The sequence below is a fragment of the Hyperolius riggenbachi genome, chromosome 2 (assembly GCF_040937935.1).
Source record: "Hyperolius riggenbachi isolate aHypRig1 chromosome 2, aHypRig1.pri, whole genome shotgun sequence".
NCBI lineage: Eukaryota > Metazoa > Chordata > Amphibia > Anura > Hyperoliidae > Hyperolius > Hyperolius riggenbachi.
The window spans coordinates 483,500,866-483,519,554 of NC_090647.1; the positions used below are offsets into that span (position 1 = coordinate 483,500,866).

Genomic DNA, 18,689 nt, shown 5'->3' on the forward strand with positions numbered 1-18,689 from the left:
ATTTTGCTTTTGTTGTTTATACGTATACGTATGTACCATGCTTAACTGTATATGACGCTCTACTCAATTGTACGCACAAGCTGTAATGTTGTCCTATGTATGCTTGTCCCATGTCTATGTTTGTCCCATGCTTAATCGTGCTTTTTTCTTGTTTTCATCAACGATCCTGTATGCGCCAAAACCAATTCCGGGTACAATCCACTGTTGTACTTGGCGAAATAAATTCTGATTCTGATTCTTTATCCACATAGGTGGTCTTCTGACTCTTTGAGTATGGCTGGTTAGTTCTGTTTCCTGATCTTAAGTTTGGTCACCATTAGTAGCAATATATATAATCAGGGTAAGAAACAGCATCTGGGCTTTCATTTAACATTTTTCTTACAGTCCAAAAGTGTGCATTCATAAGCATGAACTCACTACAGGGTCTCTTTAACTATGCACGGCATCTTTGATATTGAGAACTGGGATTCGCCTGCTGCTTTCTGCAAGCTAGCCATATGGTAACGATACTTGCTGGTTCATTACAGTGGTAATGGCTTCTGTGTTAGCTGGAGACAAACAGCTCCCACCAGGCACACAGCATTCTGCCCAGAGAAGGAAAGAGAAGTGATCAGCACCTAATGATCTACAGCAGAAACAATTGCAGGTGATTATACTGAGATATGCTTTAAAAAGGGCTTTTTCCCCCTTTTTCTAGATAGGTTGCCGCGTTTGATGTGAAGTTCAGCCCTTTTTCTCCCCTCTGGCTCTAGTGCCCTGATTTATTGAGCTGTTACAAGTCAGACACTGAAATTATGTTTCCCTTCAAAGAACTGGGAAAGCACTATAACAGACAATTGTCCAAGCGCTAATTGTACCTGTTTGTTACTACATTTTTAGACAATCTGATGGTGAGTATAAATTAAATTCAGCCCGTGACTTGGCTTTATACCTGGGACTTCGTATTGGCTTATTCCCTTATTGGGATTTGCAGTTATTACAAAATGACAAATTATTTTTATGGGAATACAGAGAAGTAAATCAAAATGTGTTCATACTTTGGCAAAGCCATTATTTATTATAAAGTAACTACAGCATAAAAAACAACAATATGATTGAAATGAAGGGAGAAACCAAGAGGCGAATTTGTAGCTCTGCATAAAACAGTGCGCAGAAGGTGATGGTTTAGCCAGGGGGATAGTGAGGATATCTCAAAGTTACAAACAAGTTTGCATATGTGTATCAGCGCCAAGGAAACAAAGTGGCCGCTGCTGAGAGAAGAACAATGTCCAGAGTTCACAAACTGGTAAATTATATATTATCAGCGCAGAGTCCAAAAACAAAAGACGAGTCTTCAACAAAGAATAAGAGCAGGCAAATCTCCACCACAATATCAGGGACACGGCACAGCTCTGCAATCATGGATACCCAAAAAAATGAAAGAGGCTTACCAGCTGGTGACAACCCACATTAAGGGCTCTTTCACATTAGGGCAGACTTTGTGCGTTAACGCAAACGGAAGCCGTTTGCGTTAACCAAGGTAAGATGAAAGTCCATAGACTTTCATTTTACCTTTCACACTCGACGCTGCGTTTCGATGCGTTGCGGTTCCGACGCACCCGGGCGCAGTTTTTCCTCCAACGCACCCGCGAGCCGGCGTTTTCCGGCGGGTTTAATTACCAGCTACCGCCGCTGATTGCGTCGCACCGCAGATACCCAACGACACGCCGCAGGCAGACAACGCATGCAGGAGAACGGCTCCTGTTCGCGTTGTCTGATGTGAAAGAGCCCTAAAAGGTTGTATCAATGATTTGGTAGGACATCAGGAAGCAACAGTTTGTCCAGGATCCACCAATTCAGCAATGATTCATCTCACGAATGGATATCAGTAAACATCATAAAAAACAGACAAACGGCAACTCTAAGTGTAAACTGTTTAATATAGAGGTTTTTATAGTAAAAACAGCTATTTCTTTTCTTCAGCTCGTCTTTTGTTTTTGGACTCTGCGCTGATCATATATAAAGTTTTAAAGAGACTCTGTAACATTAAAAAACGCCATTCGGGGGTACTCACCTCGGGTGGGGGAAGCCTCGGGATCCTAATGAGGCTTCCCACGCCGTCCTCTGTCCCACGGGGGTCTCGCTGCAGCCCTCCGAACAGCCGGCGACAGACCCGACTGTGACTTCAATATTTACCTTTGCAGGCTCCAGCGGGGGCGCTGTGGCTGCTGTCGTCTCCGAAGTAGACGGAAATACCCAATCTCAGTCGGGTGCGCTCTACTGCGCAGGCGCCAGAGACTTGCACCTGCGCAGTAGAGCGGACCCGACTTCATCCCAATCAGTAGCTGATATATACCCCCTTTTCCCATTAGAAATCTTTACCTTTTCTGGAATTGATCATCAGAGACTTCTGCATGGCTGATATTGTGGTGAAACCCCTTCCACAGTGTGATGTCAGGACGTAGGACCTAGGTTGCATTGCACTGCTGAGCAACCAGTATCTCCCTCTGTGCATATGTATAGCTATTAAAAATAACATTTTAGCCTATCGCATTGTTAAGGGGTGAGACCAAACAATATGAACATATTACATGGCGAATATCAATCATTTCTTGATCTCTCTTATACTTTTTAACTTCTCACTTTGCAATGTTTTGATTTATTTTTTTCCCCCTTTTCACTAAAGTTCCTCTTTACATTACAATCCCTTCTTGCGTGGCCAGTGTAAGTTTTGTCAGTTCAGGTTCACATAATTATCCCCTATTTTGTTAGATCCAAATTTTCCATCTATCTATTTTCCTTCTTTTCTAAACAGGTAGGTTTCTGGAAATAGTGTCTGATGGCTCTAAGCACAAGCAAGCTCAGGGCGACAGAACAATGTGATATCAGGGCATGGTCTGACCTGCGGTGCGGATTATAATTACTATTCTGAGATCATCATCACTGCATCAGCATTTGTGTAAATCACTCTACCACTGCTATCTGATCTCAGAAACTGACTCAGCCTTCAGGACTTCTCGTGTCGATCATGCAGTTTGCAGATGCACCCTTTTCCTATTGACTGTAAAATACACTTTTTTATAAAGGGGAGACATTACTGAAATTTTGATATTGAAGTGTTGCTGAAATTCTCACTTGCAGCCTGACCACGTATGCCCAGCGGGAGCGGAAAGTGTACAGTAGTGTCCACTCCGATAAAAACTGTTGTATGAAAATGTTACCCATACACAGGGTTGCTCGTAAACTACGCCAGCGCGAATCTACGCGTCGTAGTACGCAACTACGCATCGTTTAAGAACTACACGTACGCATTTCTGCGTAGTTGTAGTCCCGCTATGCAAAGCTTCGCCCGCTACGCGTAGTTGACGTATGTATTGCGAAGTCAACTACGCGTGCGGTAACTGCATCTATATGGATCGTTGCGCATGCGCAGAAATATTATTGCCCTTTTAGACGCATACAATTCCGCATTAGAAGGTGGAATGTACGCTTATATTAGTTTATATTTGCAAATAGGTTGAAGATTATTGCGGAAATTTTTCTGCATAAGGACATAAGCGGTCGCATCAACTACGCTTCGCACTACACGAAGCTTGCGTAATTTAACACGTAGTCTACGAAATGCAAACGTAGTGAATTTCTGATTACATAGCCGTAGATTGCGAAGCGTATTTGTGTAAAAATACGTGTAGTTCCAGCGTAGCGAAGTTGGCTGACTACGACCATCACTGCCCATACAGTAGCAAGATTCGTGGCACCTTTTACACTGGGGCGTTTCATTGCTCTCCATCGCTGCTCCTTCGACGCTCCCCCATCGCAGTGGCCATTAGTCTCTATGAGAAATGAAAATATTTCCGACAATGCAGAAGCGATGCAGAGTCTGTAGTGCATTGCCGAGTGGTATGAGTGGTACCATTTGATTTGCAATTGCATTATAGTAAATGGCACTGCAACAATCTTTGTTGCAGTGCCATTTACTTCAATGCAGTTGGAGTACGCTTGCGCCAATTATTCAAAGCTTAGTGATGTACTTCCTGTCCAGCAGGGAGCATATCACTGAGTGGGATCGGAGATATGCAAATCACCCGGTCGGGCAAGGTGAATTGCTGTAGGATGTCCCCCCATCTGTGTAGTGAGCTGTAATGTTGGTTGATCACCCAGAGTGCCCTGGGCGAAAAGGTTGCATGACGTCACAGCCTAGACTTAAAGGACACCCGAGGTGAAAATAAACAAATGAAGTAAACAATTGTATCTATCCTCCTACTCCTAAAAATGACTTTTTAAGATATTCCATAGTTTTATTTTATATTTAGATATACTTTTTAAGTTTTTACAGTTTTATTGTTTTTGCTCAATTACACATTCATTAAAGTATGCCAGAGCTAAAATGTATGAACTGTTGACCCTTTTTATCTCATTCCTGCTCTCAGAAGCCTTTTTCTGCTAGGAAAGGGTTTTATAGTTGTAATTTCTTATCAGTGAGGGTCACACTGTAGACCCCTCAGACAGGAACTGTCACGTACATACCTGATGTTTAACTCTTTTAGGCAGAGATAGAAAAAAAGGAAGACAGCATAGTTATTTGTGTGCTAGGCACTGTACATACCCATGTCTATCTCATCATGTCACTTCAGGTATCCTTTAACATCACTGGAGGGGTGAACACTACATACCAATATACAGCAATATATAGTGTTGAGAACCGGTTTTGATACTGAAACTAGGATTATTAACATAAAAAGTTATCCTAAATAGTTTTGGATGTTCAGCTGTGAATCGTTAAAAGTGCTCTTTTAGTAATCTGCCCCCTAAAATATTTATACTGCGTGCACCCCAAATAATGTTTAAGTAAAGTGCTCCCCATCTAGCAATAATTTATAGTACCCTACACCAAAACAATACGGAGTACCCCCATATCAAATTTAGGGCTGCCCAAATAACAGTTTTGCAGAGTATCCCACAAATAACAATTAGGCAATTTCCTCCATGTATTGGTGTTTACTGTAGTGATGTCTGCAAGAAGTCACCACTCATCAGACTTACCAAAAAGGCCTCCTTATCCAAGCCCTAATCTTCTTGTACACATGTTGGTGGGAAAACACGGAGACCATGGATGATACAGTGCATATCAGTCTGTCAGGCCTCGTAACTAATTGTAGAGCTGCATGTCCCACTCTTCCAGTACTTCAGTGGCAGATAAAAGATGGCTTGTCGGGCCAAATCCCGACCATGAGGGCTCTTTCACACTAGAGGCTGCGGTAGAAAAGGCTGAAACTCAGCCTTTTGCTTAACGCCAATACATAGCGTTTTCAAAGCGTTTTCAAGGTGTTTTCAAAGCGTTCTACAGCTCATATGAAAACGTCCTTTTTTTTTTCTTCTATAAAAATAAGTGAACAAGTCAGCTGTAAAACGCTTTGAAAACGCTTTGAAAACGCTGAAGTTGGCGTTTTCCATTGACTATCATTGAAACGCCATCAGCCAAATTCGGCTGTAAACAGCCCTGAAAAAGCTCCTGGGAGCGTTGAAACACAACGCTCCAAAACGCCGAGTTAGATGTGAAAGGTAAAATGAAAGTCTATGGACTTTCATTTTACCTTGGAAAACGCCAACTTCGGCTGTGGCGTTAAAACGCCGAAAAAGTCCTCAGGTGTGAAAGGGCCCTGAGCAGTAGAATGATAACTGGAGTTCTCAGTTATCGCGTGCGGACCCCAACGCGTACGAACGCACGCCATCCGCGTTTGTGTGCGTTGCGTGGCTGATCCCATCACTGAAAAGTGAATAAGACAGCCATGCGTTTTTACAAAAAATGCGTGCAGCATGCGTTCCCGGACCGCACAGGTCTGGAACGCATGCAGTGTGAACATCAGACATTGCACTCTATGCAATGTCTGATGTCGTGCGTGTCGGCCACCTGCACGCGTTTCCAAAACGTGGCTGGAAACGCGTGCAGTGTGAACGGGGCCTTACCTTTCTTCAAAATGGAGTCCACCACTATCAAAAAAATGTCCCCTTTTCTGGCAAATAGATGTTTCCCTCCCTTATAAATAGGGCACCCTTAAGTGTCATGTGACATAATGCCCATATGCAATTCAATTTTTCACCTGAGATTTCTCCTAAGTGTTTTTTTTTTATATTTGGCAAGAAAATGACTTTTAAACCACCAGAAAGCAAGAAAAGACTCAAAATAATTTTGAAAGTACATTTTCATCTACTTTTTGGTACTTGTTCAATTGCAAAGTGCTGAAAAGTTATTTTAAAAAGAAGACAAATAATTCTCTCCTAGGAGAAAACTCAGGAGAAAAAGTGAATTGCATATGGGCCAATGTGAGAGTGACGTATATGTAAGGTGCCAAGCACACAAAAAAATATCCTGTGTTGCTTTTCTTCTTTCTATGCATGAAAGAGTTAATATTCAGCTATGCTACTGACAGTTTTTTTCTCCAGTCGGAAAACCCAGACTATAGCATCCCTAACTGTGAAGGAATTACAGCCGTAAAATACTTTCCTGGCAGAGAATTGGGCTTCTGGGAGATAGATAAAAAAAGGTCAATAGTTCATCTATTTTAGCACTCTGAGACAGAGGACAGACTGTTTCATTAAGCTATGACAAACCCCCCCAAAAAATCTTCTTTTTAAAGTTTTTAAACATAACATAAAACTGTGGGATATCCGAAATTCTTTTTTAGGAGTAGGAAGATAGATACAATTGTTTATTTCATCAGTTATTTTCACTTAAGTTTTACTTTAATAACTTTTTCTTCTAAATTTGTGCGGTGATCACTGTGATTGGCTCAAGGTCTAGAACCTTTTTTTTTCAGAATTTGTGCAGCGATCACTGTGATTGGTTCACAGTGATCACAGGGTCAGGAGTCAATGAAATAAATTCCTAATTGGTGGATGGTGCTCAGCTGTCATTAGACAGCCAAGCAGGCAGCGATGACAAAGCATCAAAACCAGTGATCATTGCAGGAGCGCGCAATGGAAACAAGTGAAATCTACATCCTGTCAGAGACTGACAGGCACAAACAGGATAAAGATTTCACCTACATCGTTCTGGAAAGGATTAAGAAATAACACACGAAAAAACTATTTTAGACTCTACTGGCACTTTTATTTATGTGGCACACAAAATATTTTTTTTTCTTTCTTTTCCAAAATAAAATTGTCAAATGGTCTGTTTGTACCATTGCAAATAGTCCCCTAACATTTCTTTAGAGTCTATGCTATTATAATACATACTCATTTATTATTGACTATTGTGTCAAGGAGCCTATTCTGCTGTGATTTAGACCAGGTATATTACTGAGGTGAGAACTGTATTACATTCTATGCTGCGTGTTTTGCACCCTCTGGCAGTACAAGTTTGAAGGTGATCGGCCAGGACAGATTAAGAGGGAAGACCTGTAATTTGTTGTAAGGGGAGAAAATGCGTGTGCTGCTGTATAATTTGGCAGATCAGTATGTTAGAGTGCATACTACAGGCGTTTGCATGTTTTCTATGATCTTTCTTGACAAAGCTATCAAACTAAGGCCCGTCTACCTGCAGGCAGGTCATAAAAAGAAGACACTAGGTACCTGTTTGAGTCCTTATGAGGTATAATAAAAAAATGATGGTAAGTTTTGTTTAAGCAGTAGCCTGCCCTTTCAGGGAGTGACTTTGAGAGGGAGTGGACAGACAGAACATAAAATGAAATCTTTAAAAGTCAAGCAGGAAGAGACATTCAACTCAATCCAATCTTCAGGCTGTGACTGAGGCGTGACTGTAGCTGCGATGAGCCTCATTGAGTCAGACTGCTCAGAGTATGAGCAAGACATAGACGATGGGTCAGATGAAAGATCTATCCAGTCTGCAGAAGAATCCCAGAGGAGAGCCAGTGAGAGTGAAATAGAGGACGCCAAGCCTAAGAAGAGGACCAGGCCAGTGAGGTCAAAGGCCAGGCGAATAGCAGCCAATGTAAGAGAACGGAAAAGGATCCTGGATTACAACCAGGCTTTCAATGCTCTGCGCCTGGCTCTTAAGCATGACCTGAGAGGCAAGAGGTTGTCCAAAATAGCAACCTTGAAGAGAGCCATCAACAGGATATCTACCCTGTCCATGTTCTTGCATTCCAGTCCTCCAGCAAAATGGAGCTGTAGCCACACAGAGTGCCGCCTTCAGCATGATGGGTGCAGACAGGCAGAGATAAAAGATGGCAGCCAGCAGGCTTATATGATGCCTCCACAAATTCAACAAACTGTTGCTTCAAATGCCAACTATGAGGAGCCTACTCCACTTCAACAGTGTCCATCTCCTTACTACACCAGACGTACTACACAGTCGCCTGATACCCCATATTTGCAGTGCCCCTATGGAAGCCCATCACATGATAGTTCCATGCCTGGCTTCCCTTACTATGGCCATGGGAGCTACAGTATCGGTGTCAGAGGCACCTACTATCAGAACTACATGGACAATCTCACAGAGCCTCCCCCTACCTCATTCTCTTGGCAGCTTGGATGCTTTCAAGGGTCAGGATTCCAACACTCTCTCCCGATGCACTGACACCTCTCCATTTTCTTCCCGGGACTCACTGTGTGTCTTTAAAGTTTCACAGTCCAAAATCTGCAAAGTGAAACTGACCACTTAGCAACAACTCTGCATTTTTTTTAATTATTATTATTGTAAGGAAAACATTTTGTGAACTACTTAAACTCAGGGGTAAGAATGCCGCAGTATGTGATAATATTCTATTAATATTTAAACCATAAAAGCGTTTATGTGTTTAGACTTCTGCTAATGATACAGCAAACGCTCAAAACTATTCATCACTTTCTATATCACTTTCCTCCTAAGTGTAGCCAAACTTAGGGGAAGGAAGGACAATGATGTTTAATGAAACGTATAAAGTGAATAACTTAGATTCTCAAGTGGTTCAAGAAGAATTCTCTTTTTTTACTTTTTTTCCCACCAGCTAAAACTAATAGACCATATAAACTGTGCTCTGTAAAAATATTAACCATATTTGATTCATTAAGAGGAAAGAAGGAGCTATAATGATATGCACTAACCTATAACATCCATTTACTGTAGTCCTGTATGAAATATGACTGCTGAGTGGTTGCTATGGGTTAGTTATTGGTATTTTGCCTATTATTATGGCTATTTAGCTACGGTATATTCTGCAAGTGCAAAATGGGGATGTTGTTGATGCCTACCAGTCACATGATTGCTTCCCCTGGAATCTGATTGGTTGCTAAGGGAAGCACTACCATAATCCTCTTTGTTTTCTAGGGTCCCATGAAGACTGTATGATCTAATTCAATTTTCACTGTTTAGTTACATGAAGGCTCCCTCAACCAACCCCAATCCAGTACATTTAAAAGAAAGCAATTTATTAAGGAAGAGAACTGAGTCTGCGCTTCCTTCAAACACCTCTACATGTGCAGATACAGTATGTTCTTATTAAGTCTTTGATAGAAGAATGCCACAGGAGATATTGGCCAGATATTTAAAAAAATGGAACCTGAAGCAAGAGGGATATGAAGGTTGCCATATTTATTTCCTTTTAAACAATGCACATTGCCTGACAGTCCTGCTGATCCTTTTGGGTGTTGTACTGTCTGAATCACATACCAGAAACAAGCATGCAGGTAATCTTGTCAGATATTTGTCAGAAACCTCTGATTTGCATGCTTGTTCAGGGTCTATGGCTAAAAGTATTCAGAGGATCATCAGGACTGCCAGGCAACTGGTATTGTTTAACATTAAAAAAAATGTATGTCAGCCTCTATATTCCTCTCACTTCAGGTTCTCTTTAACAATGTTTCTCCTGACTAACAAATCTAAATCTAAAAGATTTCACATATAAACTTCTCACAAGAATAACTGCAATAAGTGTTGAAACTGCTGATCGTTATTGCAAATTACTGATTCTAATGCATTGGTTTTATTTATAGTATTACGCACTGGAAAATTAAATTGCACCTCCGCCTGGAAGGTTTTGCTTTACATTTGCAGTGAACAACTCTGACATTATTAGAGCCAAGTCCCCAGATTTGGTGACTGATAACTGGGCCCTTTCTGTGTTTACTGACAAAACCAGCCAAACTCTTTGCTGGTACTGTAAGAAATTACCGCACATACATTTGATATTTAATACTATCTACTGTTACTCCCTATGGTCTACATTCACTAAATAGCGGTAAAATGACCATGTACAGGCCATTTTACCATTGTTTACACAAGTAGCGTAGCGTGCACCGCATACATAATGCATTTATTGCACAATATTCTCTGCATTATGTACAAAATACTCACTGCTATTTCTGTGAAAAGTGTTATCTGCGCAACGCATGCCACGCTATTTGCCTAAACACTGGTACAAGTTATGTGTGTTGCCTGCGAATAGCATTTATCTAGTTAGTGAATATATGTCATCAATTCTACACTTGTCCTTTAGGATGTTTTTCATTGGTACACAGGAAAACTGTGAAGCCCATGGCAACCAATCACAGTGGACTGTGACTGGTTGCATTCTGCCATATCCAAACATTCCTTTTGCTAGCTGTTATGTCAGGTATTCAGGACCATCGTCTGCAGATAAGTTTCCTAGGGGAAGGGGCAATATATTCATGTGAACAAATGGCTGGCACACACCATGCAATTTCCTGTCAAACTTCCGGACGTGTCCATTCAGGTTTCCCGATCGATTTTGTACAGAAGTGATCAAAAAATTGAATGGAAAAACAATCGGAAATCTGATCAGACCTGCCATAAATGGCAACACCTGATACAGGAAGTGCAGATTACTCACTGAGCTGAGATGACACTGTGCACTCGTAAATAAATGTAGAACCTGACAGGGCTGTGCTCAAGTAGAAGAAAAGTTCAACTAAAATAAGAAGGCTCCACCTTTTGTAAAATATTACTACTAAAGCAGGTCTCACCGGTTAAATTCTGCTTATTACATATATATGTATATTATTTTTACTGTGACGTTCATAATTTAGCAGATGGCAACAGCATTAGAGGTAATAGTTTACAGGTTAGGGGGATCTTTGCATGCAGTCTGAGTATAAAGATATTGAACAGAGGCGCCGATGTAGAGTAAAAATGTCTAAAAACAGTTTAAAAGCGGGAAGTTGGTGGACTTACCTCCCTCAAGGGAAAAACAGACCAAGAGTCATTATTTTTATTATAAAAAAATAACATTAATTTGTAGCTCCAATATGCAACGCGTTTCGCGGGCAGGGTTCCGCCTCATCAGGCAATCAGTGGAGAAAAACTAGCTGTAGTCTGTAACGCAGCCGAGCGCCTCTGTGCATGCAGTCTAGCCACTAAAGGTGACCATACACTTATAGGACTCGATTCACAAAGCGGTGCTAACCCAGTAAAAGACTGTAGCCGTGAAAACCATTGCACCATGCTGGTGAAAAGGCAGTTTAGGCGTGATAAGTTTAGGAGTGATAAGTTTAGATAAGTTTAGATCGTGTGCAAAGTCCCGCGCGCAAAGCAGCGCCATTAAACTCTATGCGAAGTGCACCAGACTTTGCTAGCGCAAAACATTTGATCAGCTGTGCACTGCGGTGCTAACCCAGTTTGTGCTTAAACTTATCACGCCTAAACTTATCACGCCTAAACTTATCATGCCTAAACTTATCATGCCTAAACTTATCACACCTAAACTTATCACGCCTAAACTTATCATGCCTAAACTTATCACGCCTAAACTTATCACGCCTAAACTTATCACGCCTAAACTTATCATGCCTAAACTTATCATGCCTAAACTTATCACGCCTAAACTGAGTTTAGGCGTGATAAGGGGCTTTTCACCAGGGTGCTAACTGTTAGCACCGCTTTGTGAATTAAGCCTATAGATTTCCACAAGATTCGACCATCAGATAGATTCCTGACAGATCCACACACTAGGAACAGATTTTCAATAGATTTCAGAATGAAATCTATTAAAAATCTATCAAAACGCAGCATTGCACTGTTCGATCCAGTGCAACGATGTGGGCCGTCGATTTGCCTATAGATCTAGATTTTCTATCCGGACTGATCGAGCTATTTGCTATTTGACCAATTTCGGCCAGGAATCGATGGATCAGGCCGTCTGCTGCAACGATTTCTAGCCAATTCAATCGGAAAGATTGAATCGGCTGTATATCAATGGGAGAAATTGATGAGTGTATGGCCACCTTAAGATTTGGTTGGACTTTAAAGAATGCAGAAACTGGAACTATCTGTTTTTAATGTCCTTTTATTTTTTTTAAAATAGAATTTTAAAATCAAGATGCCGTTTTTTTTTTTTACTAACCATGGCAATCGGAAGTAGCCTTTCTGGCAATGGGGGGTGCAAGTGACCCCCCCCCCCCACCCCCTTCACTTACTTTCCTCTGTAATCACCAAATGAAAGTACGCATTATCTACGCAGTTAATAATATCCAATGTCATGTAACTATAACCGTAATGTGCAATAATGTGTTTGCTTGAAAGGACTTGTTTCCCGGTTTGAGCTGACCAGAGGAGTCCATCACTCCAGCACTGCCTTTTATTGTTTGTTGGTTTACTTAAAAATACTTTCATTCATTGGCCATGCATCAGAGCCATGCTATTATTCATTCATTATATCATCAGTGTTATGTCTATGTGCTGCCACTGCCTGGCTGTATTGTTGCTTCTTGCAGCAGAGCGCTCATAAAACGTTTTGTGGCTTCTCATCCTCTGCCTCAGAAACAAAATGTATGATAGGAATCCAGGAGAGTTACAGCAACGTGAAATTATTTTGTTATATAAAAATAAAGATTTTATATTCTTTATATCTATCTTGTCATTTCTTGAACCAGCGGGCTAACATAATAGATTTGTTTTTTCCAGGTCAGAGAGGGATTGTTACATTGGCAAATGAGTTATATTGGTCTTTCTTTCAACCTGGGGAAAAGCATAAAGAGACACATTCAACATACTTTGCAGCAATAGGTTATCTAAATAGGTCAACATTAGCACTGTGCTGAAAATAAAGTCTAATTCCCACCAGTGTGGAGGCACCAGATATATGCGATACATAAATACATATGTATATATTTATATGATATATTGTGTGTATTTATTTTTATGTGAATGGTATTCAGGGGTTGTTTTGTTTTTTGTAACTGGGTTGATTATAAGGTCAGAGCATGCTATAAACTTTACAGTCCACTACATGTAAACTTTTTTTTAACCTTCTATACAATGGACAGGAGTGGGAGATTTATTCTCAAATAGGGACATAGGGGTTGATTCACATAGCGGCGGACTTAGGGGGTGGCCCCAGGATCGGACCGCTTCGGGTGTCATCACGTCAGGACGTGACACTGGATAACTCCTGCAGCTGCCCGAATGCAAAGTATTGGGAGTGGAAGCAAGCCATGCCATTAAATCACCTGCTCCACCAGCGGATGTCTGACCTCCTGTCACCGCTCAGCTCACCCCCTAGTGGTGGCATCTCTCCCTGCACGCGTGTAATCACGTGATGCAGGAAGTCATGCCGGGCGCTAGGGGAAGAGCTGAGCGGTGATAGGTGGACTCCAGCGGTGGAGAATGTGAGATAACGGCACAGCTTGCTTCCGCTCACAATACTCGGCAGTAACAAAGTGTTAGGTGAAGGTGGGCTGCAGGCAGAGTCTAAGTCTGCATTGCTGATTGAGGTACCCTCTTTCAACCTATGCCTTATGCTGGGAATACACGGGTCATTTCTGAGCTGATAAGATGGTTCGATAGATAATTTCCAACATGTCCGATCACCGTTCGATCACTTTACCGCTCGATTTGTCATTGAAGTGAATAAAAAAAATACAAGTGGAAGATAAGAGAATCGAGTGGGAATTGAGCACCAAAACAATTGGGCGCAGAATCGAGCGCCAGAAACGACCCGTCTATTCCCAGCATTAGACTCTTCCCCCAGCGCTCTAGCTATGGTGCGCACCAGCCCAGCACGGCCGACACTACACAAACAGCTGTTTGAGGTGCGTTACACAGTGAGTTTGGTCTGTCAGTGTGAAGCAGTACACTAATTACACTCCCTAATTGATGTATACACATGCAAGATGTTTTAAAGCACTTTAGGCCTCCAATTTAGCATTCAATGTGATTTCTGCCCTTAAAACGCTACTGTGCGTCAAATCCAGATTTTTCCCTGGGACTTTTGGCGTGTATCCCACTCCGCCATGCAAAAACTCAGGCATTAGACCCCTTGAAACATCTTTTCCATCACTTTTGTGGCCAGCATAAATGTTCCTAGTTTTCAAAGTTCGCTTCCTCATTGAAGTCTATTGCGGTTCGCGAAAGTTCTGCGGAAGTTCGCGTTCGAGGTTCGTGAACCAAAAATCGGAGGTTCGAGCCATTTCTAGTGTTGGGAACAAACATTGCTGATCTCCATTGTAGCCTACGGCATTCACCACTTCGAAAGTGGAGACAGATTGGCCTCAATTCATTAAGCAGTTTAGAATAGTCTACAGATGGTTTTTAGTCTACTGATGGTTTGGTGTCATGTTTTATGCTGGGAATACACGGCTCGATTCTGAGCCATTTAGATGGCTCGATAGATAATTTCCCACATGTCCAATTTCCTGCCCGATCGTTTCCCGCACTCGATTCTTCGTGGAGGACAATGGGAAAAGATAAGAAAAATGAGCGGAAGATAAGAGAATCACCTGCAGAATCGAATGTGGAAAACGATCTGGCGCGGAATCGAGCAGCAAAATCAAGCCGTGTATGCCCAGCATTAGACCTGTTTTGACCAGGTCTAACATTCAGTAATTACACAATTCACAAAGGCAAACAAGGAGTAACCACGCCCACTTTCTCTGACAGCGATTAGACCAGCTGATTTCTGTAGGTAAAGTAATTCTGTGAGGTATTTTAGATGTGAGGATGGAACCTTTTGAACTAATTATGCAGGAGTTTAATTGTATGCAGAGGAGAGCTCATCAGAGGAGAAGGATGTCAGTCATAGCTACTTGTTTGTGAATTGCATCTTTTGATAATTTCCCTGCTTTGCCTACCTAATTACCAAATGGTTTAGATCAGGTCTAAAACAGGTCTAAAACATTTTGTAATAGGGAATTCCCCTTTGATGCAACTGACCAAACCATCAGTAGACTGAAAACCAACAGTAGATTAGTCTAAACTGTTTAGTGAATTGAGGCCATTATTTAGCATTCTAGAAAAGTGGCAATCAGGCTTTATACATTCACCACTATATACGTATAGTGACTGCACATTTAGATTGTGGATTCCTGCTGAAGTTATAGATAAAATAAAAGTGGCTCCTAGGGTAGGTGCTCACATAACATAACATGAAAGCAGTGGCGGCTCCAGGAATTTTTTTTAGGGGGTGCTATGCAGGTGCTGGACCAATTTCTGGGGGAGCTGACGACCTGCGGCGCGCGAAGCGCGCTGCGGCAAAAAATGGGTGTGGCTACAACCTGCGCCGAGGCGAAAAAATGGGCGTGGTCATGACCGGATGAGGGCGGGGCTAACTGTAATTTAAAGTGAACCCAGGGTGAGAGTGATATGGTGGCTGCCATATTTATTTCCTTTTAAACAATTCTAGTTGCCTGGCAGCCCTGCTGATCTATTTGGCTGTAGTAGTGAACTGAATTACACCAGAAACAAGCATGCAGCTAATCTTGTCAGTTCTGACAATATTGTCAGAAACCCCTGACCTGCTGCATGCTTGTTCAGGGTCTATGGTTGAAAGAATTAGAGGCAGAGGACCAACACGGCAGCCAGGCAGCTGGTATTACTTAAAAGGAGATAAATATGGCAGCCTCAATATTATTCTCACCTCGGGTTCCCTTTAAAGAGGAGCTGTTAGGTATAAGGTCTCAGAGAAAATAAACACATATATCAGTAGCTAAAGATTGGCTGTACTTACATTACATATGCATTTCACTGTCCACGTTTGGATTTCACAGAATTTGTATATAGTATATGCAGAGATAGATGCTCCTGACAGCTCATGGCAGGCTCCATGTTTTTCTGTCAAATGTGTTCTTATGTCCTGCCTGCTTCCTGATCACAGATAAGCTCCTACTTGAACAACACAGTGTGCAGTGAATATTAATGAGCCATGTGGCTAGGAACAATAGCTGACTCCTGCAGAGTACTCTGCCCCGAGATTTATCAGTGCTACACGTTGGACTGATTACAAGCTTCTGTAACGTCTCATTAGCAGCTGAGGGGAGGGCCCTAGAATGCTTTGCAGTTTAGTATGCGGCTTGCGTCTTTATGGGTCTATAACAGACTTGCTGATAAGCACACATCAAAGGTAACTGAGATTTTTATCTTCACTAATGGCTTTTGAGCTTCCTTCTAAACTGTTTAAAACAGGAGAATAGAGGTTTAAATTAGCTTCTGCAGCCTGACAGTTACTCTTTAAATGTGCAACGCAAAGACAGAGGGCCCAAGTTTTGGTGACCCTTTTCCCAGAAAATTCACATAATTGTGCAAGTTTTCTCAAGAAAATACACGTAATGTGAGCAGATTTTAACAAAAAACACGTCCAATGACCCCAATATGCACAATCGTTATCAGATATGGCCCCAATATGCACAATCGTTATCAGATATGGCCCCAATATGCACAATCGGTAGCAGATATGGCCCCAATATGCACAATCGGTAGCAGATATGGCCCCAATATGCACAATCGGTAGCAGATATGGCCCCAATATGCACAATCGGTAGCAGATATGGCCCCAATATGCACAATCGGTAGCAGATATGGCCCCAATATGCACAATCGGTAGCAGATATGGCCCCAATATGCACAATCGGTAGCAGATATGGCCCCAATATGCACAATCGGTAGCAGATATGGCCCCAATATGCACAATCGGTAGCAGATATGGCCCCAATATGCACAATCGTTAGCAGATATGGCCCCAATATGCACAATCGTTATCAGATATGGCCCCAATATGCACAATCGGTAGCAGATATGGCCCCAATATGCACAATCGGTAGCAGATATGGCCCCAATATGCACAATCGGTAGCAGATATGGCCCCAATATGCACAATCGGTAGCAGATATGGCCCCAATATGCACAATCGGTAGCAGATATGGCCCCAATATGCACAATCGGTAGCAGATATGGCCCCAATATGCACAATCGGTAGCAGATATGGTCCCAATATGCACAATCGGTAGCAGATATGGCCCCAATATGCACAATCGGTAGCAGATATGACCCCAATATGCACAATCCATAGCAGATATGACCCCAATATGCACAATCGGTAGCAGATATGACCCCAATATGCACAATCGGTAGCAGAAATGACCCCAATATGCACAATCGGTAGCAGAAATGACCCCAATATGCACAATCGGTAGCAGAAATGACCCCAATATGCACAATCGGTAGCAGAAATGACCCCAATATGCACAATCGGTAGCAGACATGACCCCAATATGCACAATCCGTAGCAGAAATGACCCCAATATGCACAATCCGTAGCAGACATGACCCCAATATGCACAATCCGTAGCAGACATGACCCCAATATGCACAATCCGTAGCAGACATGACCCCAATATGCACAATCCGTAGCAGACATGACCCCAATATGCACAATCCGTAGCAGACATGACCCCAATATGCACAATCCGTAGCAGATATGACCCCAATATGCACAATCCGTAGCAGATATGACCCCAATATGCACAATCCGTAGCAGATATGGCCCCAATATGCACAATCAGCATCACCTGAAAAAGAAAAGAAAAACCCATTTACTCACCTACAGCCAGAAGACCTTCTTTCCCGACCTCCTGTCCCGACCTCCTTGTGGCGCGCAGCGCCCGCGCGCCCACGCGCCCACAATCCTCTTCCTTCCCGACGTCACGACGAGACTTCCTGCCTGCATGCAGAGAGCAGGGCTACGGGAAAATGGCCGCCCGAAGCCATGCACTGCAGACTCGAAGTCTGCAGAACAGGGCTCCGGGCGGCCATCTTACCGTAGCCCTGCCTGCTGCTCCGTGCTGCCGCTGTGTGAACTGACTTGGCGTCTTTTAGACGCCTGAAGTCAGTTCACTCCAGGGGGTGCTTTGGGGGTGCTTGGACAATTCTAGGGGGTGCTCGAGCACCCCCAAGCACCCCCCTGGCGCCGCCCCTGCATGAAAGGCTGCGTTTTATGTTGCGTGCAATTTTTTGTGTGTTTTGCTGCATTTTTGGTGCATTCACGTTTTTTTTTTTTTTTTTTTTTTACTGCAGATGCATTTTTCAAGCTTTTCTGTGTGCGTTTTAATGCATTTGTGGTTTGCATATACAAAACTCATATTCGTTTTGTATTCGTTTTTTTTTGTAAATTCTTTATTTAGTAATTTTTCAAAAAGAATAACAGGCTTTACCACAAGTACATAAGAGATGGTACAGTGTCACAACTGGGCAAGAATACATTGATTGGTCAAATATACATGCAGAATAATAAAATGCACAGATTTCACAGCAAACCAGTGCTGTATCAACAGGAATATATATATTTGGCCACCCAACCCTCAGAGGTGTGGAACACTGAGATAGTATTGGAGACCTACTGTAACTAAGCGACTGGGGCATTACAGCGAGTAGAGAGAAGCATCGGTGTCCGGGAGCCCAGGGGGGATCATACATCCCAGGACACCCATGAAGTTAGCTATGTAAGGAATGCCTCATTTTCTAAGCTCAAGTTCCACTTAAG

At 42.3% G+C, this 18,689-nt stretch overlaps 1 protein-coding gene across 1 annotated transcript; it reads left to right on the forward strand.

Annotated features, from left to right (window-relative positions):
- Positions 1–7,750: 7,750 nt before the first annotated feature.
- On the forward strand, positions 7,751–8,521 carry BHLHA9 (basic helix-loop-helix family member a9). The gene has a single exon (XM_068266014.1). It carries the CDS (start codon positions 7,751–7,753, stop codon positions 8,519–8,521), a length of 771 nt encoding a protein of 256 aa, XP_068122115.1.
- The last annotated feature ends 10,168 nt before the right edge of the window (positions 8,522–18,689 follow it).

What these genes read in the sequence shown, in the direction of transcription:
- BHLHA9 (XM_068266014.1), top strand. Translation starts at nt 7,751, where the DNA reads ATGAGCCTCATTGAGTCAGACTGCTCAGAGTATGAGCAAGACATAGAC.